Source organism: Orcinus orca, chromosome 21 (assembly GCF_937001465.1).
Source record: "Orcinus orca chromosome 21, mOrcOrc1.1, whole genome shotgun sequence".
In the NCBI taxonomy this organism is placed as follows: Eukaryota; Metazoa; Chordata; class Mammalia; order Artiodactyla; family Delphinidae; genus Orcinus; species Orcinus orca.
The window spans coordinates 11,765,250-11,792,079 of NC_064579.1; the positions used below are offsets into that span (position 1 = coordinate 11,765,250).

At 42.1% G+C, this 26,830-nt stretch overlaps 1 protein-coding gene across 1 annotated transcript in view; it reads left to right on the forward strand.

Annotated features, from left to right (window-relative positions):
• GSR (glutathione-disulfide reductase) overlaps positions 1 to 21,199 on the forward strand; it is a 44,609-nt gene extending 23,410 nt beyond the window's left edge. The window contains exons 6-13 of the mRNA XM_004277139.3: positions 1,893 to 1,947; positions 7,120 to 7,219; positions 11,501 to 11,587; positions 13,061 to 13,219; positions 14,780 to 14,891; positions 16,575 to 16,706; positions 17,794 to 17,927; positions 20,265 to 21,199. Coding sequence (XP_004277187.1) covers positions 1,893 to 1,947; positions 7,120 to 7,219; positions 11,501 to 11,587; positions 13,061 to 13,219; positions 14,780 to 14,891; positions 16,575 to 16,706; positions 17,794 to 17,927; positions 20,265 to 20,414 — 929 coding nt within the window. The 3' untranslated portion in view covers positions 20,415 to 21,199. The remainder of the gene's footprint in view (positions 1 to 1,892; positions 1,948 to 7,119; positions 7,220 to 11,500; positions 11,588 to 13,060; positions 13,220 to 14,779; positions 14,892 to 16,574; positions 16,707 to 17,793; positions 17,928 to 20,264) is intronic.
• Positions 21,200 to 26,830: the final 5,631 nt, after the last annotated feature.

Genomic DNA, 26,830 nt, shown 5'->3' on the forward strand with positions numbered 1-26,830 from the left:
GAAATCTTGTAGAGATTTCTTCAGCTAATTAAGAGTGTCCTTAATGTCTGAGTGTCCTTCCAGAGATCCTAGTGCATCTGTACAGTCTCCCTGTCTTTTTAAAAAGACATAAACTGGGGCTTCCCTGGTGGTGCAGTGGTTGAGGGTCCGCCTGCCGATGCAGGGGACACGGGTTCGTGCCCCGGTCCGGGAAGATCCCACATACCGCGAGGCGGCTGGGCCCGTGAGCCATGGCCGCTGAGCCTGTGCGTCCGGAGCCTGTGCTCCGCAACGGGAGAGGCCACAGCAGTGAGAGGCCCGCGTACCAAAAAAAAAAAAAAAGATATACATTTATTAATTTTAAACATGTAATGAAAAACAAATGCAAAGAAATAAAATAAAAGGTAAGTGTTCCAAGGTGATTGCCAGACAGTGAGGGTCGGGGTCCTCAGAGGTGGGATGGATTACTATGAGCTGTCATGGACCAAAAAGACTTCCTGGGAAAAGGGCTTACAAATTGAGCACCATGTGCCGAAGAAGAGAAAGACCAGAAGAACCAGTGGGTAATAAATAGGTCTTTAAAGGACATTCAGTCAATTAAACCAGTTTTTCTGGCAGTGAAATCTGGAAGCAAGTACATTGAACTGAAACTGGAAGAAGGTTGGGGCCAAATTGTGGACGTTTATGAAGTCAAATTAAGGAATCTCTGTCATTCACGAAAACCAGTTATTAATAGCCTATAAATGGGATAGTGACGAGACCTAAGTGATAATTATAGAAAACTAATCTGATAGTGATCTACAGAGGCAGAAGGCCAGTTAGCAAGTTGTTGCAATAGAATGTACAGGAGGTGGTAATAGGTTCTGAACTACAGGGTTAGCGTCTGAAATGTGGTGGAAATACTCAGTTCAGCTCTGCAGACAGTTACTAAGCCACTGCTATGTGCCAGGCGCTAGGAGGAGAGGACAGACATAAGAGACACAGAAGGATGAATCGGCTAGTATATTTCATTGACTCCAAGACACATTTAGAAAAAAATACTCAACACCTCTGAAATCAGGATGGGTCCTTAATCATTGTGCATTGAATTTGGCGAAATGCGGTATTTTAAATAACCGATGAGATGGCCGTTGTTGAGAGAAGGAATTACGGATTGATAACTCAAGACTTTGGATTACTGATGGAAGGTAGTCTTTTCAGCTGAAGTGGTAAACAAGAGAGGGATATGGCTTGGGAAATAAAGTTAAGATTCTATGTTGAAAATACTGAGTTCGAAACAAAGCTAAATGGTATAGAAAGACAGTTAGAAATATGGAAGGAACTAGAACCTGGGGAGAAGATCAAAACTGGAACTACACATTTGGAAGTCTCCCACAATGAAGGGAGAGTTGGTTAAAACCTTTGAAGGAAAAAAGCAGAGAGAAGAGAACCAAGGCTGAGCCCATTTGGGGGCGGGAGAAGGAAGCAGAACCAGCAAGGAGTCTATTCATGAGAGCTGAGGAGATGGGTTTTTTTTTTAATTAATTAATTAATTAATTTGGCTGCCATTGGGTCTTAGTTGAGGCATGTGGGATCTTAGTTCTGCGACCAGGGATCGAACCCGAGTCCCCTGCATTGGAAGGCGGATTATTAACCACTGGACCACCAGGGAAGTCCCAAGCTGAGGAGATCTTAATTCCTCAAAGAAATTTGATAGTTACTTAGTCATCAGTACTCTTATTTCTACAGAGGAAATAAAAATGTTGACTCAGGGAAGATTTGATTGGCAGCTTCCCAAGTGGAGACTTTAACAGAACTTGTCGAAACAGAGAGTGTGATGGCTGAGGAAGTGTTTGGTTCGTACATAAAATGTTGTGATTATTTTACAAGAGAAAACTCCATCTGTGTGACCTATATTGCATTTTCCTACATAGGTGCCAGCCTAGGAATAACCAGTGACGGGTTTTTTCAGCTGGAAGAGTTGCCTAGGTAAGCTGCTTTTCTTCCTGACCTCCGTGTTCATTCTCCCTCAGTTTCTCCCAACACTTCTCCCTCCTCTTCCCAACTATTAAATGTAGGAAATTCCAGAATTCTGTTCTACCTCTTCTCTTTTTATGACCTTGGGTGTCTCATCCATGAGTAGCCCGCAATAAATGACTCAAGTCTTTCATGCTTTTGGTCAGAGGCCATTGTAAAATTTTTAGGACCAGAATCAAATGCAGGGTGGTTTTGAGAATAAACACTGAAGCCCTAAAACTGTTTTCTTTCTTCAACTTGATAGAGCATCAGTTGATAATATGTCTAAAGTGATTCTGGTCTTCAAAGCAGCTGGTACAGAGGCATCTGGATAAATGAAGGCTCTGTCAGTCTCACAAAAATAGGTTTTCTGAAATTGGCCTTTATACATGTTTGTCCTAATAACCTTACTAGACTTCTGTCATGGATTTAGATAACACAGAGAGAAAAAACATAATGAGGAGGATTGTTTCTCTAATTTGAAGAAGCTGCCAATTGCAGGCTTCCTTGATTAGAGGGGTCCTCCCTTCACTCATGATAAGTGATAGGGCACCTGGGAACTGGAGGAGGGACCCTGTTAGCCCAGGGTCTGGCCTTTATTTCCTTCTGAGTAGCACTCACCCTGGAGTCGTCATTGCTCAACTCTGCTGCTCTCTCGGCAGGTGCTGCCAGTGCAGTGGGAAGTCTTAATCCCGCGCTTTTCCATCAAGGCCTTTCTGGAGGGTGACTAATAATCCCTGCTTGTTCCTTTACCTTAATTCACCTGGAACCACAGGTGGTTCATCAGGGACAAGAGGGCATCTTGGCAATTCCATAGCTGCTGTGAAAACGTCCTGTTACGACATTCAGACCAGGTCATCTTCTGACTTTGAGAAAAGCAAACAGGCATTTTAGATTTGCTGTCTGTGGGACAGGGCCGTGTGTTAGAGAGCAGCCTTTCTTTCCTCATGATCTGTTTGGTTTTAGGTGTGAAGGATATGAGACATGTGAGAATATATGCAGAAATGTGGTCATGACTCATCGTGTTTAAATGGTAACAATTCAGTCTGGACTCAAAGAAGCTTCATTCTAGATATCTGTCCATTACCTATTTTTAAACCATTTATTAAACTTGTGCTGGTAGCACTACAAGTTGAAGAAAGGAATGTATGTGTGTTATAAACAGGACTCTGGGAACATAGGAAAATGAATTAACAATTGGTATATGATTTTTGTCTTCTTTTTTTAAGACTCCTTTATCATTGTTATGTTGGTAAGTAAGTAAATAATCAAAGAAGGAACAAATTTATAGGTGAGGTAACATGTGCTCTGGGCTGTATGATCCAGCTTTTACCCTCATTGGGCTTATGGTTGAGGGGAGGCTGGAGCGTGGAGTCTGTGGAACATTGTGGGACAAGAGGTTCTGACGGCCACAATGAGGGAAAGAGAAGTGCTCTGGGGACTCAGCAGAATATAAGATTGTTTCTAGGTGGTGGAGGGCTCCCAGGTGTGGCTGCCAAAGTGTCTATGTCCTCAGGGTGAGCCACGGCCTCCCCCCTCCTCTCCTGGAGACTCTCCAAGACCAACAGGCATTGAGGGCACGAAGGAGATTGTGCTTGGTTCACAGTTTTTACCTAACTTACTGAGTTTTTCATGTACTGAAGACTGGTGTTTTAAATCAAGACTCCAGGGGCTTCCCTGGGGGCGCAGTGGTTACGAATCCGCCTGCCAATGCAGGGGACACGGGTTGGAGCCCTGGTCCGGGAAGATCCCCCATGCTGCGGAGCAACTAAGCCCGTGCACCACAACTACTGAGCCTGCGCTCTAGAGCCCGTGAGCCACAACTACTGAAGCCCATGCGCCTAGAGCCTGTGCTCCGCAACAAGAGAAGCCACCGTAATGAGAAGACCGTGTACTGCAACAAAGAGTAGCCCCCACTCACCACAACTAAAGAAAGCCTGTGCGCAGCAACAAAGACTCAACACAGCCAAAAATAAATTAATTAATTAATTAAAAAAAAAAATCAAGACTCCAAAAGGCTGGATGTCAGCTCCCCAGCCTGAGCTTCAGCTTGTTAAGACCATGCCACTGTCTCCTCATTCCTCTGGCAGTCTCTGTATCACAATGCAGAGCTTGGGAATGAAGCCAACATGAAGTGCAAAGCTGAGCATCTTTAAGGGACCAGGTCCTGACACATCATTGGAACACTTAGATGCAGCCATACCTGAAGTCAGGACTTCTCGGTTACATGAATCAATAAATTCCTTTTTCTTTTTAAACCAAAAAGAAAAAAAAGATTGTTTCCAGTGGTTACTTTAGTGGTACGAGGTGGACTAGAGGGGACTGTGGAAGCTGAGGGGGAAACACTGAGCTCCTTGCAGATTTTTGTCTCCTCTCTGAAGAAGCCAAGACGTTTCACACGTGTTTCTCGTATATCCATTCTGCTGGGAATACTTCTCCCAACCCTTGCCAGAGCTATTCATCTTTCAGGAATCTGGAGTGTTTCTGAGCCCTCTCCCCTGCAGGAACTAAGTGTTGCCCTCTGAGCTTTAACAGACCCCTGGGCATGTTTCCCCTCAGGAATTCCTCAAGGACAGGGATCGCTACCCATTGTGTCCAGTGCAATGCTTAACAGAAGTAGGACTTACATAAGAAATGTTTGGGGAAGAGAGAGAAGATGGAGAGAGGAAAGAAGAAAGTAAGGAGTGAAGACCCAAAGAAAGGAAAAGTGGTCAACATATAATAGGAGAGAGGATGGTAGAGATGGAAGAAGAGCTACTTCCTAGTTTCCAAACTAGACATTTCTCTTTTTATACACTGGGCTGTAGGATAAGAGCATCCTTACCTCTAATACATAGCCATTCAGGTTCATACCTCATCCTCCATCCAGACCATAGCCCTCTGAAGGCAGGGAGTCACAACATAGGTACCTTACTTGTAGAAGGTACTAAAGAAAGATTTCCTTTCTTCTTCCCTGATTGCTTTCTTCTTACCCAAGCATTGGACCAGTGGTAGAACCATGCTTTTGAGAACTCTAGCCCCGAAAGGGTTAGCTCCAGCTGAAGGGCACTTATTCTGTATGCTGCAGTGATTACTCTAGGGCTGGGCTTCGCTTCTCCACCGTGGACTCAGACCTTCACCCAAACATGTATCTAGTGTTTAAGATGCTTTTTTAGACCAGAATTTATTCAGGGCATCTAGTTTCATTGCAGATCTATGCTACAAGTTAAAATGGCTTGCTTAAATTGGCCTTTCATCATATTGCAAAGATTGATAGAATTTAGCAATGATCAAGGGAAAATACTGAGCCAGAGGAGAATAACGGTGGTGAGGATTATGATGCCAAAGAAAGGAACAGAAGAGATATTTGAAGCAATAATGACTGTCACTTTCCCCAAAATTAATGTCAGACACCAAACCACAGATCCAGGAAGGTCAGAGAACACTAAGTAGGATAAATGTCAAAAAACTATACCTAGGCATATAATTTTCAAACCGTAGAAAATCAAAGAAAAAATTCTGGAAGAAGCCAGAAGGATGAAACACAGCTGACCTATAAGGGGAGCAAAGATAAGAATTACAACAATTCTTCAGAAACTATGCAAACAAGAAAGTGGAACATTTAAAGTGTTGAGAGGAAAAAAACCCACCAACATAGAACTCTTTACTCTGCAAAATTATCGATCAAAATTGGCGGACAGGGCTTCCCTGGTGGTGCAGTGGTTGAGAGTCCGCCTGCCAATGCAGGGGACACGGGTTCTTGCCCTGGTCCGGGAACATCCCACATGCCACGGAGCAGCTGGGCCCGTGAGCCATGGCCGCTGAGCCTGTGCATCCGGAGCCTGTGCTCCGCAACGGGAGAGGCCACAACAGTGAGAGGCCCGCGTACCACAAAAAAAAAAAAAAAAAAAAAAAAAGGTGGAGAAATAAAGACTTTCTCGGACAAGCAAAAAACAAAAATTGTGGTGCCAATTTTAGTTTTAGGTGTGAAGATCTCTGCATAAGGAATCGTCTCTAGCTTCAAAGGGTTTTTATTTCCTCTCTGAGGAAATGAAGCTAAGTAATTTTTAAAACACCTAAAAACACCTTCTACAGAAGGATATTTTCTACTTAAAATTACTGTATTATCCTGGATTGGATCTTGGGACAGAAGAAGGAAATGAATGGAAAGACAGGTGAAACCTGAATAAAGTCTGAAGTTTAGTCAACAGTAATGTACCAGTGTCAGTTTTCTTTTTTTTTTAGTTTTTTTTTTAGCGGTACTTGGGCCTCTCACTGTTGTGGCCTCTCCCGTTGTGGAGCACAGGCTCCGGACGCGCAGGCTCAGCGGCCATGGCTCACGGGCCCAGCCGCTGCGCGGCATGTGGGATCTTCCCGGACCGGGGCATGAACCTGTGTCCCCTGCATCGGCAGGCGGACTCTCAACCACTGCGCCACCAGGGAAGCCCGCCAGTTTCAGTTTTGACAACTGTACCATGGTTTATAAGATGTTAACTTTATGTTTTTTTAATTGAAGTGTCGTTGATTTACAATGTTGTGTTAATTTCTGCTGTACAGCAAAGTGACTCAGTTATACATATATACACATTATTTTTTGTATCTTTTCTATTATGGTTTATCTCAGGACATTGAATATAGTTCCCTGTGCTATACAGTAGGACCTTGTCCATCCATTCTACATCTACTAACCCCAAACTCCCAGTCTCTCCCTTCCCAAACCCCTCCGCCTTGGCAACCACAAGTCTGTTCTCTATGTGAGTCTGTTTCTGCTTCATAGATAAGTTCATTTGTGTCGTATTTTAGATTCCACATGTAAGTGATACCATATGTTGTCTTTCTCTTTCTGACTTACTTCACTTAGTATAATCTCTAGTTGCATCCGTGTTGCTACAAATGGTGTTATTTCATTCTTTTTTATGGCTGAGTAGTATTCCATTGTATATATGTACCATGTCTTCTTTATCCATTCGTCTGTTGATGGACATTTAGGTTGTTTTTATGTCTTTGGTTATTGCAAATAGTGCTGCTATGAATGTAAGATGTTAACTTTAGGAAAAACTGGGCAGGGGGTATACTATCTGTACTCTCTTTTAAACTTTTCTGTAAATCTAAAATTATTCTAAAATAGGTTTATTTAACGATCTTAACCCTCTACTCTCATGGTAGCCGCAGTGTCATCGTTGGTGCTGGTTACATTGCTGTGGAAATAGCTGGGATCCTTTCCGCCCTGGGTTCTAAGACATCACTAATCATACGGCATGATAAGGTAAATTCTATCCTTTTCCTTGACGTTAATCTTTTAAAAAATCTACAGGGAGAATTTTCTCTTATGTTGTCATTAAATACTAGGGTGCAAACATGTGGAGCTGGTTGGTCTGTTCCACAGGGAGCTGCTTTGAAGGCATCTGAATAAGGGCTTACATCCTTCCCAGCCACCAACTGCTAGTTGATGATACTGATTTAGATTTGATCAGACTGGCTGGTGTTTCCATCATGAAGTGGTAGATAGCATGCCTTAATACAACATACATCCTTAAATATAAATATTAGTTAAATTGAGCAAACTCTCAGGTTAATTTCTTATTCTGAAAATCAATTTAATATGATCAGATAGTGTTGGATTATTAACACTCAGTCAAAAAATTTACTAAATTCTTTGCATTAAAAGGAAACGTATCAAAGATATTTGCACACCTATGTTCATCGCAGCATTATTCACAATAGGCAGGAGGCGGAAACAACCTGTGTCCACTGATGAACGGATAAACAGAATGAGGAATATCCATCCCATGGGATGTTATTCAGCTCTAAAAAGGAGGGACATTGTGACACATGCTGCAACAGGGATGAACCTTGGGGATATTATGCTAAATGAAATAAGCTAATTACAAAAAGACAAACACTGTATGATTCCACATCTATGAGGTACCTAGAGTAGTCACACTCATAGAAACAAAAAGTAGAAATGGGGTTGCCAGGGATGGGGGGGAAAGGGAATGGGGAGTTATCGTTTAATGGATACAGAATCTCAGGTTTTTTCGTTTTTTTACTGAAATATAGTTGATTTACAATACTGTGTTAGTTTCAGGTGGACAGCATACTTATTCAGTTATATATGTATATATTATTCTTCAGATTCTTTTCCTTTATAGGTTATCACAAAATATTGAGTGTAGTTCCCCGTGCTGTACAGTAGGTCCTTGTTGGTTATCTGTTTTATGTATAGTGGTATGTGTCTGTTAATCCCAAACTCCTAATTTATCCCTCCCCACCACCCCCAGAGTCTCAGTTTTGAAAGAGGGAAAAGTTCTGGTTGCACAACAATGTAAATACACTTAACACCATGGAACTTCGTACTTAGAAATGGTTAAGTTGGTACATTATTTTTAAATTAATTAATTTTATTTTTGGCTGCGTTGGGTCTTCATTGCTACGTGCGGGCTTTCTGTAGTTGCAGCGAGCAGGGGCTACTCTTTGTTGTGGTGCGCAGGCTTCTCATTATGGTGGCTTCTCTTGTTGCAGAGCACAGGCTCTAGGCACGTGGGCTTCAGTAGCTGTGGCACACGGGCTCAGTTGCTCCGCGGCATGTGTGATCTTCCTGGACCAGGGCTCGAACCCCTGTCCCTTGTACTGGCAGGCGGATTCTTAACCACTGCACCACCAGGGAAGTCCTAAGTGGGTAAATTTAATGGTATGTGTTTTCCACCACAATAAAAGATAATCATAATAAAAGAAGCTTATAGATCATCTCATCGACTGGAACCTCATTTTGTAGATGAAGAAACTAAGGCCAAGTGAGGTTTCATGACTGCTAATTAATATCAAAACTGAGAGTCAACAAAATTCTGAGAAAGTTCAGGCCCATATTCTTTCTGCTAAAATTCAGCCTCCATGTTTCTCAGTACTTGATTAAGTGTTGCTTTATGTGTTTTGTTGATTAATCGTGACTGAGCACCACTAGGTTGTGGCACAGTATTGGAGCTTTGAGAGACACCGTGTGGGGCAATAACAAGAGTGTTGGCCTAAGAATCTGGTCCCTAAGAATCTGGCCTTCCCCAACAAGTGTGTGACTTGGGCAAGTCATTTAATGCCTTTGGAACATTTATCAGATCCCTGACAAATGCAATGACTCAAATTCCTGAGTATTTGAGCAAATAGGGGGGCAGATGAGGGAAACTGATAATACTGGTCAGTGTGGACTCCAGAGGACTTTCTCTTTGGCTTTTAGACTTGTCCTAAAATTAACCCCCAGGAGATTTTTGTCCTGAAGAATGTTTTTCATAGGTCAGTATTATTTTGCATTGCTGGAATATGTCCAGCAAATTAGATGGCAGGAGAAAGGCAGAGGTATAGGTAGCCTGAATCTAATATATAAATAATAAATAAATCACATCAGTTTATCAGTAGAGTGGATAATTCCTGCATTTGGAAAATTGGCTTGTGGCAGAGAGCCACATATATCTGGGCTTCCTGCCCTCCCCCACCCCCAGTGCATTCTCCATCTTCTCCCCTTCCTGGTATAACTCCATTCTAGAGCTACTCTATGAATAAATCACGACCTCCCACCTTTACCCCACCTGTGTGTTATCCCGAAGAAATCTCTAGAGAAAGAAGGAGGAAGTCTAAGTAAAGAAAAGTTGCTAGGGACTTCCCTGGTGGCACAGTGGTTAAGAATCCGCCTGCCAATGCAGGGGACAGAGGTTTGAGCCCTGGTCCAGGAAGATCCCACATGCCGTGGAGCAACTAAGCCCATGTGCCGCAACTACTGAGCCTGCGCTCTAGAGCCCGCGAACCACAACTACTGAGCCTGCGTGCCACAACTACTGAAGCCCGTGCGCCTGGAGCCTGTGCTCCGCAACAAAGAGAAGCCACCGCAATGAGAAGCCCGTGCACCGCAACAAAGAGTAGACTCCGCTCGCCGCAACTAGAGAAAGCCCACGCGCAGCAACGAAGACCCAACGCAGCCAAAGACAAATAAATAAATTTATTAAAATAAAAGAAAAAAGTTGCTAGACAGTAACAACTATTATTATTTTTTTTGTTGTTGCGGTACACGGGCCTCTCACTGTTGTGGCCTCTCCCGTTGTGTAGCACAGGCTCCGGACGCGCAGGCTCAGCGGCCATGGCTCATATAGAACAACATCTAGCATTCCAGAAGAAAAACCAGTGTTTTCAACTTTATTGGGAACGCTAATTGGAATGGATCCTATTTTTACCAAATTTAGAACCATAAAATACATAGTTTGAAACCTTAAACAAATACTGACTAGTATTAAAAAAAAAATCTCTAAGGCCATGTAGTTGACTTTTCTGCCTAGAATGGGAGATTTAGTTCAAGAATCTTCCCTTAAATTGTATCAGCAGGAAAGCTGGCCCTTGAATACTGAAAGGGGAAAGAGAATTTCTGGTCCCTATTCTTATGGAAAAGAGAAGAGCTTGGGAGGAGAGGAACATGGCAAAGACAGTAGAGGCGTGAAGGTTGCCTATGGATTTAACTCTAGAACAGGAGTGGGTGAAGTCAGGTGTAACGCAGACGTTGGTGGTGATGTCGGAAAACAGACTTATTAAAACTCCACTCACCAGAGAAAGACAAATATTATATGATATAACTTATATGTGGAATCTAAAAAAATGATACAAATGAACTTAGTTATAAATCAGAAATAGACCCACAGACATAGAAAACAAACTTCTGGTTACCAAAGGGGATAGCAGGGTCGGGGGGTATAAATGAGGAGTTTGGGATTAACATATACACACTACTATATATAAAATACATAAATAAGAAGGACCTACTGTATAGCAAAGGGAACTATATTCAATATCTTATAATAATCTATAATGGAAAAAAATCTGACGCAGAGAGTGTGTGTGTGTGTGTGTGTGTGTGTGTGTGTGTGTGTGTGTGTGTATAACTGAATCACTTTGCTGTATACCCGAAACTAACACAACATTGTAAATTAACTATAATTTTTTTTATAGCAGCTTATTTAATTTATTTATTTTGGTTAAATCTTTTTATTTTTAACATCTCTATTGGAGTATAATTGCTTTACAATGGTGTGTTAGTTTCTGCTTTATAACAAAGTGAATCAGCTATATGTATACATATATCCCCATACCCCCTCCCTCTCGCATCTCCCTCCCACCCTCCCTATCCCACCCTTCTAGGTGGTCACAAAGCACCGAGCTGATCTCCCTGTGCTACGCAGCTGCTTCCCACTAGCTAGCTATTTTACATTTGGTAGTGTATATATGTCCATGCCAATCTCTCACTTCGTCCCAGCTTACCCTTCCCTCTCCCCGTATCCTCAAGTCCATTCTCTACGTCTGCGTCTTTATTCCTGTCCTGCCCCTGGGTTCTTCAGAACCATAATTTTTTAAAGATGACTAAAAAGAAAAAAAACTCCACTCATAGTGCAGCCGTGAATGAAGAAGGACATAAGAGGGGGGTTGATACTGAAATTTCCCTCCCAGGTTTGTAGCATATCTTTAATGAAGTTTTATTCTTTCCCACCACCCATTCCTCTGCTGCCTGTGTATACAGGTGCTCAGAAGTTTTGATTCAATAATCAGTTCCAACTGCACTGAGGAGCTGGAGAACGCTGGCATAGAGGTGCTGAAGTACTCGCAGGTATGACCGAGCCCAGGGCGAGCTTACGGCCCTTGGTCGTCTATCTGTTGTGAACCCCACCAGCTTTATAAACACAAACTACCCCTACCCCAGTCAGTTTATTCTTTTCTAGAGTATTACCAAGTCTTTTCTTTATCCTCAGAAGCTGCATTTCACATTAATGTTTTAATGAAATCCAAGGTATAAAAGATTAGAAATCTGGAAGTTGAATTTAGTTTAGTTAGAACTAAAACTACAATTTTTGTGCTCAAAGGCCTCATTGAACATCCTTATTTTTCAGGTTTATACTTATTTATATTTATTTCAGGAAATATTATTATGGAATCTGTTTTTTTAAAACTCTTTATTGAATTTGTTACAATATCGCTTCTGTTTTATGTTTTGGCTTTTTGGCTGTGAGGTATGTGGGATCTTAGTTTCCCGACCAGGGATCAAACCCACACTCCCTGCACTGGAAGGTGAAGTCTTAACCACTGGACTGCCAGGGAAGTCCCATGGAATCTATTTTTGAAAGAACACCTTTGGGTTTTGTAGATGGAAACAATGACAAAGTTACTTTGTATTTTTTTTATTCTCAGGGAATCACCTACATGTCAGATTTTTCCTGGAGCATTAGCCTTGCAAAAATGACTTTCTTCCCCAAAGCTTTGCCCTTTCAGCATAGGCCATATCATAAGTAAAACAATAAATGTGAAGTTGCTTTGTAAATGCCGAAGTACTGGACTGGTGGTTAAGGTCCACATCAGAATCCCCTTGGGACTTTCACTAAACTATGTATGCCCTTCACTCTCCGGATCTGATCTTATCCTCCTCTCCCAAGTCCTGATTAAGAATGTCCAGGGAGGAGCAAGGATGGTGCAATTTTTAAAACTCTCTTAATGATGCTTCTGCAGCCGTTTCCTCCCCCGATTCCAGCTGCAAATCACTGTGCTTAGATTTGTGGTTTAAAATTTTATCACAGTTTTGAAGAAGTACGCTTTAAAATACTTTTTTTCTTTCTTTTTTTTTTTTTCGGTACGTGGGCCTCTCACTGTTGCGGCCTCTCCCGTTGCGGAGCACAGGCTCCGGATGCGCAGGCTCTGCGACCATGGCTCACGGGCCCAGCCGCTCCGTGGCATGTGGGATCTTCCCAGACCGGGGCACGAACCCGTGTCCCCTGCATCGGCAGGCGGACTCTCAACCACTGTGCCACCAGGGAAGCCCAAGTACTTTGTTTTTAAGCTGAAGCATTAGGGTCTTGATATGAGTTGACATTTCCGGCTGCTGGCTGATTTGGGGCCACCTAGGATATCATCTTGGTTCCAGAGAGTTCCAGTGTTGGTGGCTTTTGGGCAAAACTAAATGTGTCAGCGTGTAAGACTCATATGTAGGATTCAGTGGAGAGTTGTTAAATGTTAAGAATTCTAGCTTCCTCTTTATTTGCTTTCCTTCCCATCCCCACACCCCCAGTTAACAAACTGTATCTCCCAATAGGTCAAGGAAGTTAAAAAAACGTCTTCAGGCCTGGAACTCTGCATGGTCACTTCAGTTCCTGGTAGGAAACCCACCTTGACCACCATTCCAGATGTTGACTGTCTACTCTGGGCCATTGGACGGGACCCAAACTCCAGGGGCCTGAATTTAAACAAACTGGTAAGCTGACCTAGTCTGCCTACGATGTTCTATTTTTTTTCCCCCAGTTTTATTGAGAAATAACTGACATACATCACTGCATAAGTTTAGGACATACAGCACCATGGTTTGATTTACATACATTGTGAAATGATCACCACAAGAGGATCAGCTAACATCCATCTTCTCATGTGGATACAATAAAAGTAGAAAAGAAAAAAGGAAAAAATTTTCTCTGTGTGTTGAGAACTCAGGGTTTACTCTCCTAACAGCAGTGTTATCTGTAGTCACTGTGTTGGACGTTATATCCCTGGTATTGTATTTATTTATATTGTAACTGGAAGTTTGTACCTTTTGACCACTTTCCTTGCCTAAAACCTTCTTGAATCGGTCAATAGTCCTGTGATTTCCCCTGATCCAACCCCAGACCCCCCAAAACTTGAGTGGGTTCTGTTGGATTCTTTTCTGTTTATTCCACGTGTCCAGTTTGTCATTAAATCCCATTGCTTCTGCCTTTGGAATGGAAATAAAGGTTTTTTTTCCCCTTTCTGGTGTCATCACCCTAGATCAGGTCATCGTCTCGCCATTTCCTGACTAGCCTTCTCCCTACAAATTTCTTTTTTACTATGATACCTGTCTCTTTAAAGCCCTATAATTATTTCTTCTTGTCTGCAGCTCTAATCCTAATGGATGGCTGTGTGACTCGTCATGGACATTGTGGCACTCGGGGATGGGTACAGATGTGAAGCTCATCTACCAGTGCTATAGTTAGCATTCTTATTTGTTCTTTTAAATTTTGAAGGACAGCCAAGTATAGTAGCCTGGGGTGTGGGTCAAGTATTTGTTGATAGATGGGTGGTCTCATAACTAGTAAGTGGCCGAGCTGGGACTTGAACCCAGATCTCCCAGCTCCAAAGGTTTTACTCTTAACCACTACACTACCTACTCCCTATGCCTGCTGGCCTTCTACTTCTCACGTGGGAGTATATACACCGGGGATCTGCAAAGCCACAAGATAAGCATGACACATATTCTTGGGGCAAAAATTTGACTCAATGTATAGGGAGAAATTTTGGTTAAAGGAAACATTGATATCTTTTAGAGTAGAATACAAATTTTGCTTGGATTTTTAAAGATAAAACTGTAAACTTCAAAGAAGTCTGCTTTTGATGACCGCTTCAGGCTGTGCCTGTCTAAAGTATGAGTTAGCATACTTCAGGAGGAGCACTTCCAAGGAATTGAAAATCACTGTCTTAGGTGGACTCCACGGGGATGCCAAGTACCATGTCTGATAGTTGAGTGATTCATTTTCAGGCTTGCCTGGCCAGCTGAATCGTACAATGCAAAGACAAATCCTGTTAAAACTCCTCAAAACTGAGTTAAATATTTACCTTTTAAAGTAAGCAAAAGATATGAAACCTGCCAGCTTGCTAAGAGGTTTTTCATCTTGTGGTTGAGTCTTGTGGTTTCTTGGAGATTCAGGCTGAAGAGGTGCCTGAAGTGAGGTGGATCCAGAGATGTGAGCTGCTGTTTTTCTGTAGATGGGCCAAATACTTACATGTTGTCCCTTTACAATTTTAGGGGATTCAAACTGATGACAAAGGTCATATCCTAGTAGACGAATTCCAGAATACGAATGTAAAAGGTGTCTATGCAGTTGGGGATGTGTGTGGAAAAGCTCTTCTTACTCCAGGTAATGTTTCTTCTTTTGGGGGCTAAGGGAGGCTCTGTGTGTTATATAAAACTGTTCAGGGCTTCACTGGTGGCGCAGTGGTTGAGAGTCCACCTGCCGATGCAGGGGACACGGGTTCGTGCCCCGGTCCGGGAAGACCCCACATGCCGCGGGGCGGCTGGGCCCGTGAGCCATGGCCGCTGAGTCTGCGCGTCCGGAGCCTGTGCTCCGCAGTGGGAGAGGCCAATGTACCGCAAAAAACCCAAAAAACTGTTCAGCTCTTCATAGTCAAATCAGCTCAAGCAGAGTTAAAAGGCTGAGTGTCTTCATGTCATCAAAATGGTAAAATGTGTTGAGATAGATGTTGGTTGGGAACCTGACATGTTATGAGTAATATTCATTTTTTCCTTTAAAAATGCTTTGAATAGTATTTATTTTTCTTTAAAAGATTTTAAAAATGCTTGGTGAAGACTGAAATTTTTATACAGATGATACAGTCATCTTCTGAAGAATGCTGTAAATTAGAATCCGAGTTGTGTTGGTGACAGTGGAAGGAAGTGGCTTTTTTTTTTTTTTTTTTTTTTTTTTTTTGCGGTCCGCGGGCCTCTCATTGCTGTGGCCTCTCCCGTTGCGGAGCACAGGCTCCGGACACGCACGCTCAGCGGCCATGGCTCACGGGCCCAGCCGCTTTGCGGTACGTGGGATCTTCCCGGACCGGGGCATGAACCCATGTCCTCTGCATCGGCAGGCAGACTCTCAACCACTGTGCCACTAGGGAAGCCCGGAAGTGGTATTCTTGTATGACTGTTTAGTCTTGATACAACCTGATCCCCATCCTCAGAATCCCATACTTCAGCCTACTTCATGAGTTAACTGGCGTCATTTCAAGCTCTTTGTCCTGCTTCTGCTGGTGGTATCCATCCATCTGCTTTCACCTGTACCCCTCCGGGCCCTCACCATCCTTTCCAAAATGGCCCGGGTCTTACTCAGAATGGAAACACACACCCAAAACTTTTTAGCTCTTTTAGGAAGCTCTCTCCACAAAAGCAAACTAACAAGCAAAGTTTCAGAACCTTTATAACATAATCTAACAGCTGAAAATTTTGTCGAGGTGAAAAAACTTTCTTGTGTATCCTACTGATACCTTATTTTGGAAAAAAAATTATCAATTTGAAGTTAAAATTAATAACTGATGCTTTTACTGAACTCAGGTGGTTTTTTTTTTTGACTGTTAGAAATAAAAACAGGCAAAGGAGGATAAACTTTAAAAAAAAATCAATATGAAATAAAAATAATTTTAAAAAGAAACAAAATATTCCTGTGAAATGACTGTGGTTATAAAGTAGAATTGAGGATGCTCGAAACTAATGTAGTTTGCTCCATAAATATATCAAAAAGCTAATGTCTGCATTAAGAGGTGACTTGCCAGATGGTTGGGAACTTGTAAATGTGTCTTTTGTTTTTGTTTTTTTTTTTTTGGTCATAATAGAGTGTACAGAATTCACATAAGCCAATAGTTTTGAATTGTTAACTAAGGTATTCATAGGTCTTTTATTATATTGAACTAGATATTGTAATGAACATTGACAGAAGACTTTGTCAGAACTTTGTATGTTAAGCCAGATGGATAAACGGTTAGTAGAATAATCCTGCTATGTTAAGATGAACAATAAGCTAAACACTGATTTAAAAATATCTTTGTAGTTGCGATTGCTGCTGGCCGAAAACTTGCCCATAGACTTTTTGAATGCAAAGAAGATTCCAAGTTAGACTATGACAACATCCCTACGGTGGTCTTCAGCCACCCCCCTATTGGGACAGTGGGACTCACAGAAGGTAGGTGTTTAAAAATAAAGGTCATTTATGGTTTCTTCTCTTCCTCTGCTAATGTTAAACTAGGTGTGTGTCAGCTGACTAAATCTATCTTAGCCCCCGAGTTATATTTCTTTTTAGCTACTAACTTCTCATCACAGGTCCAGTTTCCTCCCCATCTACTAGTACTTTGAGAGTATAATTCCTTTCCCCACTCCACCCTATCTGTTTGATTTTTTAAGCTTTTTTACTTGAACTAATTTCAAATTTAAAGAAGAGTTGCAAAAATACTACAGAAGACTCCTGTCTACTGGTAACACTTTTGCTGTATCATTTTCTCTCTATACACATGCACACACACTTCAGTATCTGTTTCCTAAGAACAAGGCCGTTCCCTTACAGAAGCATAGCTTCAAATGAGAATATTTAAGTGGATACAATATTATCTAAACTTTAGACCTTATTCAAAGTTTGCCTGTTATCTCAAATAATTTCATTTTTAACATTTTTCCCTTCAGGTCCAGGGTTCATTCCAGGATAATGTAGTATATTTAGTTTTGATACCTCTTTGGTCTCCTTTAGTCAAGAGAAAGAATTCCTCAGCCTGTCTTTTGTCTTTCATGACATTGACATTTATATTGTAGATTGTCCCTCATTGTGGGTTTTTTTTTTTAATATATTTTATGAATTCATTTTTGGCTGCTCTGGGTCTTTGTTGCTGCGCACAGGCTTTCTCTAGTTGCGGCGAGCGGGGGCTGCTCTTCGTTGCGGTGCACAGGCTTCTCATTACAGAGCATGGTCTCTAAGTGCACAGGCTCAGTAGTTGTGGCTCGTGGGCTCTAGAGCGCAGGCTCAGTAGTTGTGGTGCATGGGCTTAGTTGCTCTGCGGCATGTGGGATCTTTCTGGACCAGGGCTCGAACCCGTGTCCCCTGCATTGGCAGGCGGATTATTAACCAGTGCGCCACCAGGGAAGCCCCAGCTCATTGTGGTTTTGTTTGATATTTCCTTGTACTTTGATTCAGGTTATGTATTTCTGGCCATCTCTCTGATAGCTCAGTGGAATTGTTTAAGTTTCTGATAGATGCTTTTTTCCCCCCCTGTGCATTATAGATGAGGCCATTTATAAATATGGAAAAGAAAACGTGAAGATTTATTCCACCACCTTTACCCCAATGTATCATGCAGTTACCAAAAGGAAAACAAAATGTGTGATGAAAATGGTTTGTGCCAACAAAGAGGAAAAGGTATGGGAAAAATCCAGTAAGCTCAAGACTGTCTTCAAGGTTGGCAGGGATGGGGTATTTTGGTGAGGTGGTAAGGAAAGACCAGGTAAAGCTTTCTCTGATTCAACTGGCACAGTCCCACCTTTATCTGTCTCTCTCTCTCTATTGCGGTTCTTCATAATATTTCACATAGAAAGAAGGTTCCACTACTTTAAAAACATAAGTGGAGGGCGGGAAATTCCCTGACAGTCCGATGGTTAGGACTTCGCACTTTCACTGCTGTGGCTCAGGTTCAATCCCTGGTCAAGGAACTAAGATCCCGCAAGCCACACGGTGTGGAAAAAAAAGCATGTAAAATATAAAAGGGAGAGGTCGGGATTGTCATTGACCAGTAGGCCAGCATAGATAGGCAACTCAGAAATATTGGTAAGTGTAAGAACTTAATGTAAAAAATTTAGACTTAACATATTAACATAACCAATCAGTGAGGAAGAAGTTTATTTAGTAAAATGTTCTGAGATAATCAGTTATCTATTTTTGCTTTAACTTTTTGAGGAACTGCCAAAGTGTTTTCCAAAGTGGCTGTGTCATTTTATGTTCCCTTCAGTGACATGCGAGGGTTCCAGTTCTTCCTCACCTTCGTCAACACTTGTTACTGTCTTTTTTTATTGTAGCCATCCTACCGGGTGCAAAGTGGTATCTCATTGTGATTTGAGTTTGAATTTGAACAGGTTTTTTTTTTTTTTTTTTTTAATAATTTTTGAAATAGGTGTTGTTTTGATATGAGGTCAGCCTCTTGGGCTTTTCTATAAATTGAATTAAATATTAAAGTGGAACTTAGCAATATGCCTTGGGAACATGGCTTTGTGAGGAACAGTAATTTAACTGAAGATTCAGGTATGGTTTCCAACTTTTCTTATTAAAAAAGAACATAGTCTGTATCTAAATCAGTGGCCCTTACACCGAAAGCCACAAGATGGTCCCTGGCTTCTGGCTTATAAAAATCAACATCACTGACAGTTGACAGAAGCAGAGAATCAGTGCAAAGAGAAGAAAGTAAGTGGTTTGGCAGGAAGATAAAGGTTGCTGTTTCTTGCCCTGAATGTTCCTCAGTAGCCTGAGATTTCCAGTTGTTGAATCAGCAAGGCCCTTACTTATTTCTTCATATCAGTTATTTCTTTATGCCATTTATCATTCATTCATTTGGTAAACATCACCTGACAATCAACTGAAGAGTAAGAACTGGGATACCGTATGGAGAGAAATAACATAAGGCTCCTGCTATCACCAGAAGCTCTTTGTAAATTCAATTTAGATCACACTATCTAAAAATTTGGCTGACTGTATATACAGTACATGATTTGGGATTTCTTTGTCTTATTTTGAGATACACTTTTTTTTTAATTGTAAAGAAACGTATAACATTAAGTTTGCATCAATCATTTTTACGTGTAGTGTTCATTAATATTAAGGATATCCTTGATTTGTTTTTAAGCAACGTATTTTTGTGGCTAAGTTTTATATTCTCTAACTTTGCTTTTCAGTAGTCTACTGACCCTAAAAGTATTTGCTGGAGGTGAATATTAACTAGTCATTTTAAAATATATTTAGAAACCTGACTGAAAAATGTGATTTGAAACAAATGCCTCTTGTTGGTCATTTGTCCAGGCAGCCAGCACGTATGGGCTGAGTGCCTCTAAGGGCTGTTTTTGTGCTCGGCCAGGAGGGTAGAGTGAGGAGCAGAAGTGCGCAGGGTCCCCTCCATCTAGAGATTAACATCTCCTGGGAAAGATGGACTGTAATTGTCCAGTCCCCAGATGAATACAACTTTGCAGTTGTGATAGAACCATGATGGAGAAATATTGGGACTGAGAGCTCACATGATGGACAATTTAACTTGGTCAGGAAGGCAGGTGTAGCTATCTGAAGAATGAATGGGCTTTAACACTTAAAAGAGGGGAGGAAAGAGTGTCCAGACAGAGGGAACAGCCTGTGCAAAGGGGAGAGCATGGCGAATACTCAGGACAGGAGGAAAGCTGGTGAGCCCAGAGTGGGGAGAGCTGAGTGAGGTAGGCAGGGGAGGGACGTCAGGGCTGCGCGGGCCATGTAGGCTGTGTTATGCTGTATTGGGATTAGAGATGTAAGTTTTTTTAGAGGTTTTTAAATATCAGGTATCTCTCATGACTAATAAAAAGTTTATTAGTGTACCTGATAAAAAAAATTGTGTGTGAGTGTGTGTGTGTGTGTGTGTGTGTGTGTGTGTGTGTACCTAGAAGGAGATTTATTACAAGGAGCTGGCTCATACAATTATGGAGATAAAAATTTTTACTTGAAGGATTTTTGTCTTTTCTGTCGCAGGTGGTTGGGATCCACATGCAGGGAATTGGATGTGATGAAATGCTGCAGGGTTTTGCGGTCGCAGTAAAAATGGGAGCAACAAAATCCGACTTCGATAACACTGTTGCCATTCATCCTACCTCTTCAGAAGAACTGGTCACCCTTCGTTGAGAACCCAGAGACTCGTATGGCCAGCAGCTGGACCACTAGACCTTCAGAAAGGAGCCAAATCATCACGTTTACTTACCATTCCCATTGTATGTATTTCTTTATTGTAATCAGGATCTTCCAGTAGTGGAAATTTTCAGTAAACTTATTTATGTAATTAGAAATCTGTTTTGTTATCCAGGATTGATTTTCATTTGATTACATCTCTCAATAATTACTATTTGTTTTATTAATAGCTCTGTGCTAGCTGTTTTTTGTTTTGTTTTTGCCTCATCCTAAGTATAAAACCATATGAAGTACAGTGAAATTAATGCACTTGAATGAATATCACTTGCTAATTTTTATAGAGGAAGCTGACAGCTGCTCTTCACATTTAAATAATGCAAGTACAGAGTCATTTTTTTTTTTTTGAAGCCAGTACTGCGCTCTGCATATTACAAAGCTGCTGCAAGGATGTGAGTTTTCTCTAAAAGCATGTAACTTGAGAGGCCTGCCTCCTGTATTTTATTCTTTCTTTTGTTCTAAATGATTAAAAATGGTTTGTGTTACTTTTATGAGATGAAGTTCATCAAATTTGGGAAAGATTTGAGGAGGCTGGTTGCACAAGTGAGAGGGACATTTTAGAAGTGATCCGTGTTTTCAGATGTACTTCAAAAGTCCTTTCCTCTGCTAAGAATTCATAGTTCGGTGAATGATTTCAGTTTTTGTATGTATTCTTGTCATTTTATTTTTTGAAAACTATTTCCAAAAATCTGAAAATAAAATTACAGTCTTTTCTTCTTATAAAATTTGTTATGAGTTTATGGGTAACAGTTCATTTTCTAAGAATATTTCACATTGAAGGGTCACATGCCAGTAGTGAGCTACCCTAAGTCGGCTTAAGACCTTATGGGGGAGAAAAGAGATTTCACTTTTATAAATAAAGACCAGAGGTATAAAAGAAACATTTAGCAAATTTAATGGTTGAGTTGGAAGCACAGTCTAGAAATCATATAGGTTTTCATTTTAATTTTTATTTATTTATTTATTTTTTTGCAGTACACGGGCCTCTCACTGCTGTGGCCTCTCCTGTTGCGGAGCACAGGCTCCGGATGCGCAGGCTCAGTGGCCATGGCTCACGGGCCCAGCTGCTCCACGGTATGTGGGATCTTCCCGGACCAGGGCATGAACCCGTGTCCCCTGCATGGGCAGGTGGACTCTCAACCACTGCGCCACCAGGGAAGCCCAAGTTTTTAGCATTTTATTTCCATTAGCCTTTACCAGCTACATAAGCTGGTTAAATTTTTCCATGGCTTTCAGCAGTGACTTAATGCTACTGACCTCTGTCATTAAGCTTTTACTGAATGTCTTTCTGGTTAGCCATGGCTAGGCTGCTGCACTGACAAATTAAGTAAGTCCACTTTCAAAGAAAGAAAAATACCACTGGTAACCAGGTAATGTAAATGTTGCAGCAAGCAAACAGGGTCTAAAAACCCGGACGTAGACTGACATGACACTGCCCCCTCTCCTCCACCAGCCTAAAAGGTAATGGACCATGGTCCTGAGCTCCACTGACCTGGTGGGTTTCTCACTCTGCACAGGGCCCAAGCTTTGGGTGCGATTCCAGAAGGAAAAAGGAGAGGCCCCAGCGGTCATGTGTACTCTCACACCATGTGTTTTTTTTCTTTTTTTTTTTAAGTTATTTTATTTTATTTTATTTATTTACTTATTTTTGGCTGCATTGGGTCTTCGTTGCAGCGCACGGGCTGTCTCTAGTTGCGGTGAGAGGGGGCTGCTCTTCGTTGTGGTGCACGGGCTTCTCACTGTGGTGGCTTCTCTTGTTGTGGAGCACAGGCTCCAGGCACGTGGGCTTCAGTAGTTGTGGCACGCGGGCTCAGTAGTTGTGGCTCACGGGCTCTAGAGTGCAGGCTCAGTAGTTGTGGCGCACGGGCTTAGTTGCTCCATGGCATGTGGGATCTTCCCGGACCAGGGCTCGAACCTGTGTCCCCTGCATTAGCAGGCAGACTCTTAACCACTGCACCACCAGGGAAGTCCACACCATGTGTTTTTTATCTCAGGAACCCTCTGCACTGCTTTTTTTCTGGTTCTGGAGTAAACCAACCTGGAAGTAACCTTTTCCAAGGGTGGGTCTTCGTTCTCATCAGTTCTCGGCTCAGTCCAGCCCGCGAGCTGATCTGACCCTTTGCCGCCTCCGTTCCACAAGGCACTGGGGAAGGTACAGGTACACAAGGCAGCACATTGTAGGTGCTCAGTAGATGTTTATCGGAGGAAAGGCATGGTACTTGCTTTCTTTGAATAACCATACAATCTAGAATAGGAGAAAAACTTCTACACAACTAACTGCAGTTCAAAGCAGTGCATTAAGCACGGGGTGACCTTATGGTTTATTGACTAGGATGGGACACTTTGGGGAGTGAGGGGGCCACCGTTAATTAATTGGGACAGTAGACACAGATTTGTACTGTTGGAGGAAAATGGGACAGTGCCACCCTAGGGAGGCATTGGAGAGGTGGAAGTATACAAGTTCAGAGAAGGCAGAAAGTACCATTTTGCTGGGAGAACTGAAGAAGGCTATGAGAAGGAAAGAGGTCAGGTAAGATCTGGAATTTGGGGGTTGTGCAGGAGGTCAGAGCGTGGGGCAGGCACAGTGGGGCAGACGTGGGCCACGTATCCGTGGGGAATGATAGAGCTCAACTTGGTTGGAGCGCAAGAGTATGTGATAGCCTTGTATGGAGCGTTCTTCCCCACTTGTGAGCCTCATGATCTGGTTATATATTGCCACATAACAAACTACCTGGAAACTTAGTGGCTTAAAATAGCAATCATCATATCTCATGATTTTGTGGGTCAGAAATTGGAGCAGGACTGAGCTTGCAAGGATGATTCTTCTGTTGATGTTGATAAAAATCACTTGGTGGTAGTCAACTGGAGGATGGGCTGGTCTAGAGAGTCTAAAACTGTCACCCACGTGTCAGGCACTTGGGCAAGGATGACTGACTGGAAGGCTGGCCTCAGCTGGGAGAGTTGCCCACGTGTGGCCTCTCCAGCATGGTCAACCAGAGTTGCCCACGTGTGGCCTCTCCAGCATGGTCGTCTCCGAGTTAATGGACTTACATGGAAGCTCAGGGCTCCCAGAGATTGTTCCGTGCTTCCTAGGCAGCCGCTGCAAGCTTTATGACCTAACCTTGGAAGTTCTAGAATGTCACTAATGCTAAGTGTTATCAATTAAGCAAGTCACAAAGGATTTAAGAGGGAGTGAATTGGACTTCAGCTCTCAGTGGGAAGAGGGGTCAATTTGTGGTCACCTTTAATCACACACACTAACAGCAATCTACTCATTTTACAGGGCTTGAGTAAAACCACCTTTGCGAAGACTTTTCTTTTGTGGTCTTATGCATGTATTATGTGTTCCCATAACACCTTGTCACATATGAGGTGTACACTCTGTTCATCTTGTGTATGTTACTTTCTACTTAGTGTCAATCATTTCTATATTCTCTATTTCAGTTTCATAATATTTCTGGTATATCATACAGTAACTTTGGCTGCAAGAGGACAAAGGTTTGTTATTGTGTGATTTTTGACACTAGGATCTATAGTATAAAAAAGAGCCAACATTTTAATCTTTAACCTTTTTGAAAAATGGGTAGGCAGGATTTTCAGGTCTTCAACAAACTCTGCATGAATCTTTCCGTGAATCTGACCTCCTGGATATAAATGCAGAGCTGTAAGAGGTGGATATAGAAGATTTCCATTGTGCCCTACTCTAAGAAATACTATTTTATTGCCATTACCATTGATACAATAATTTAGCATGTTGATTCATCAATCAAGACCACAGTCAACATTTTAAAGGTAAGAATAATTGTATACAGTCATTTCTGGGTTTTATATAGTATATTTTAAGTGCTATTTAATGTGTTAGGAGCAGTTTCAAAAAATAAAAACTGGTGGATGGTAGAGCTGGGGTTAAATCTAGATTTTACATAAAATTTTTATGCAGAGAATTCCCCTTTAAAGTTCTTTCTCTGTAAGTTGTGTAAGTAGACATTTGTCCTTTTTGCCTGTTCAACCTCAAGACTCCATAAGTTTGGGGAATGCCAACCTGTGAGCCTTGGAGACAAAGCCCAACTCCCCACATAGAACCCCAAAATGCTAGGTGCGTGACTTCTCAGGCTCCCTTGCAGCTAGGGAGGAGGCATATGACATAGGCTTGGCCAATCAGATGCACCCATTCCTGACTGTTCAGAAACCAGTGATGCAAAGAAACAGGTATAGGAGAATCCATTCTAGTGGCAAGTGATGGCAGTTGTGGCAATAATATCAAGGGGCAGCCTGGCGGCAGTCCCAGTGCCTGCCATGTTGGTTTCTAGCTACAGTGATTACAACACCATGACAGCAATGCTGACCTCACTGGCCCATTTCAGAGTCATGGTTTTGGCCACTGTGTCTCTGGCTGCCTAACTTCTGAACCTGGGTCACCAGCCCTTCCAAAATTCTGTGAGGTAACGTACATAGTATACCATTCCTTTGACTTAAATTAGCCCATGTCAATTTTCAGTGGTTCTCTAAGAACTGTGACTGATACAGTTTTATTTTCTTAAATTACAAGAAAGCTTATCCACCTATTACAGCGCTTGTGCATTGCCATTAAGTATGTGTCCATGTACCTGTCCTTTGCTCCTTTCAAAGCCAGGGAGCACGCCCTACACATCTTTGTACTGTGTGTTCCTCCTGTTTACTGCAGTGCCCAGTACTGTTGAATTGAATGACTGGGAGTAGTGGAAGATGACACTAGGAAATTAGGTTGTGATGTTTGGAGAGGACCTTATCAAGGTCCATTTATCAAATGGATGAAAAGATTAGCAATAAGGAATCATTGAAGACTGTGAAAGGAGGAAATGCCATCAAAGTGGGATTGGAAGTTGAAGGTGGAAATAGCAAAAAAGTGGAGACTTGGGTGGGGATGAGCAGTGAGGCTGTGACTGTCTTTGTGTGAGTTCATAAAGGGCCTGGACTAGGGTGGTGGTAGTGGGAATGGAAAGGAACACGTGCAAGAAAATTTGCAATAGAAGAATCTGCAGAATTTGTGAACTGATTTGAGTCTGGGGCTTGAGGGAAAGGGAAGAGTCAAAACTAGCCCTGACCTTTCCAGCATGAGAGCTGGGAGAAGGATGATACCATTAATAGAAAGACCATTAATAAAATACCAAGACAGACAGAAACTGGTTGAAAGGGAGCGGGTGCTAAGTTTTAGACATGTTGAGTTTGTGGTCTCAGTAGGGATCTGGAAATAAAAAAGCTGGAATTTGGGAGAAAAGTCAGGACTAGGGAGACAGATTTGTGAATTACACGCCTGGAGGTCATAGTTAAAGCCACAAGTATATCCATGACCCTTAAGACAAGGAGTGTGAAGAGAGAGAAGAGGCCAGAGCATCAATAATGCCCACATTTAAGGGATGGATAAAGGGCGAAGGCCTCGGAGGAAAGGGACAGAATAGAAGTAAAGTCGTGGGGAAGGAGCTCCAGGAAGAGAGAGAAAAGGGTCTTAGGCCACTGAGCCTCAAGGCAGAAGAAAGTTCACAGCAGTGTCAGTGTTCTTCAGCCAAGGGCCACAGGAATCTCTGTCTTTGAACAAGGTGGGTTTTTACTTGGTGGTGGTGAGGAGTGACATAGAGGGTTATGGGGCGTGTTAGTAAGAGTTCTTTCTGACAGAACCTATTATAGGATATGGGCTTTCACTGGGTATCTTTGGGGAGGGTCTCAGGAAGCAGAGATTGGCTGTAGACTGATAGCAGAAAGCGGGGGGCAATTCTATGACTGGGTATTGCAGTGGGGCGGCAGCTCCCCTAACCCCCATTACTAATAATTGGTAAAGAAGCAGCATTAACTCATTCAGTAAGAGAGGGGATGTTCGGTATTTTGTGCTGCACAGCGACCTTGTCTAAATCTATGAGATTTTTGTCCAACAGGAGAACGATATGGTTCAGCTGTGAGCCTCAGATCCATTCTCAGACATCAGGGCTGTTCTTTTCTTTCCCAGGAGGTTATTGGGGACTTTTGAGATTCCAATTTTAGTAGATTTGTAGGGAGAAAGAGCAAAACAAAAGTGGCTAAAAGGAGATTCCATGGTTGAGAAAGCAGCAACTTCAAACTACTCACTCATTCAGAAGAATTCATTTTCTGCCTATTAAGGCCCATCTCTGAAGATAAGAAGATTGCTAGGGAGGGCTGGGTGAAACTATTTGAAGATGAAAAAAAAAATCTGCGTATTTTTCCTGAGGGGATGGAGCCAGTAACCAAGGAGGGAGGGGAATTGATGCTGACACAAGAGGTGATAATGGAAGGAATAGACTCTTTCACAACAAACCACAACAAACACTGAACATTTTTTAATGCCTCTTTTATTTTTTGGCCAC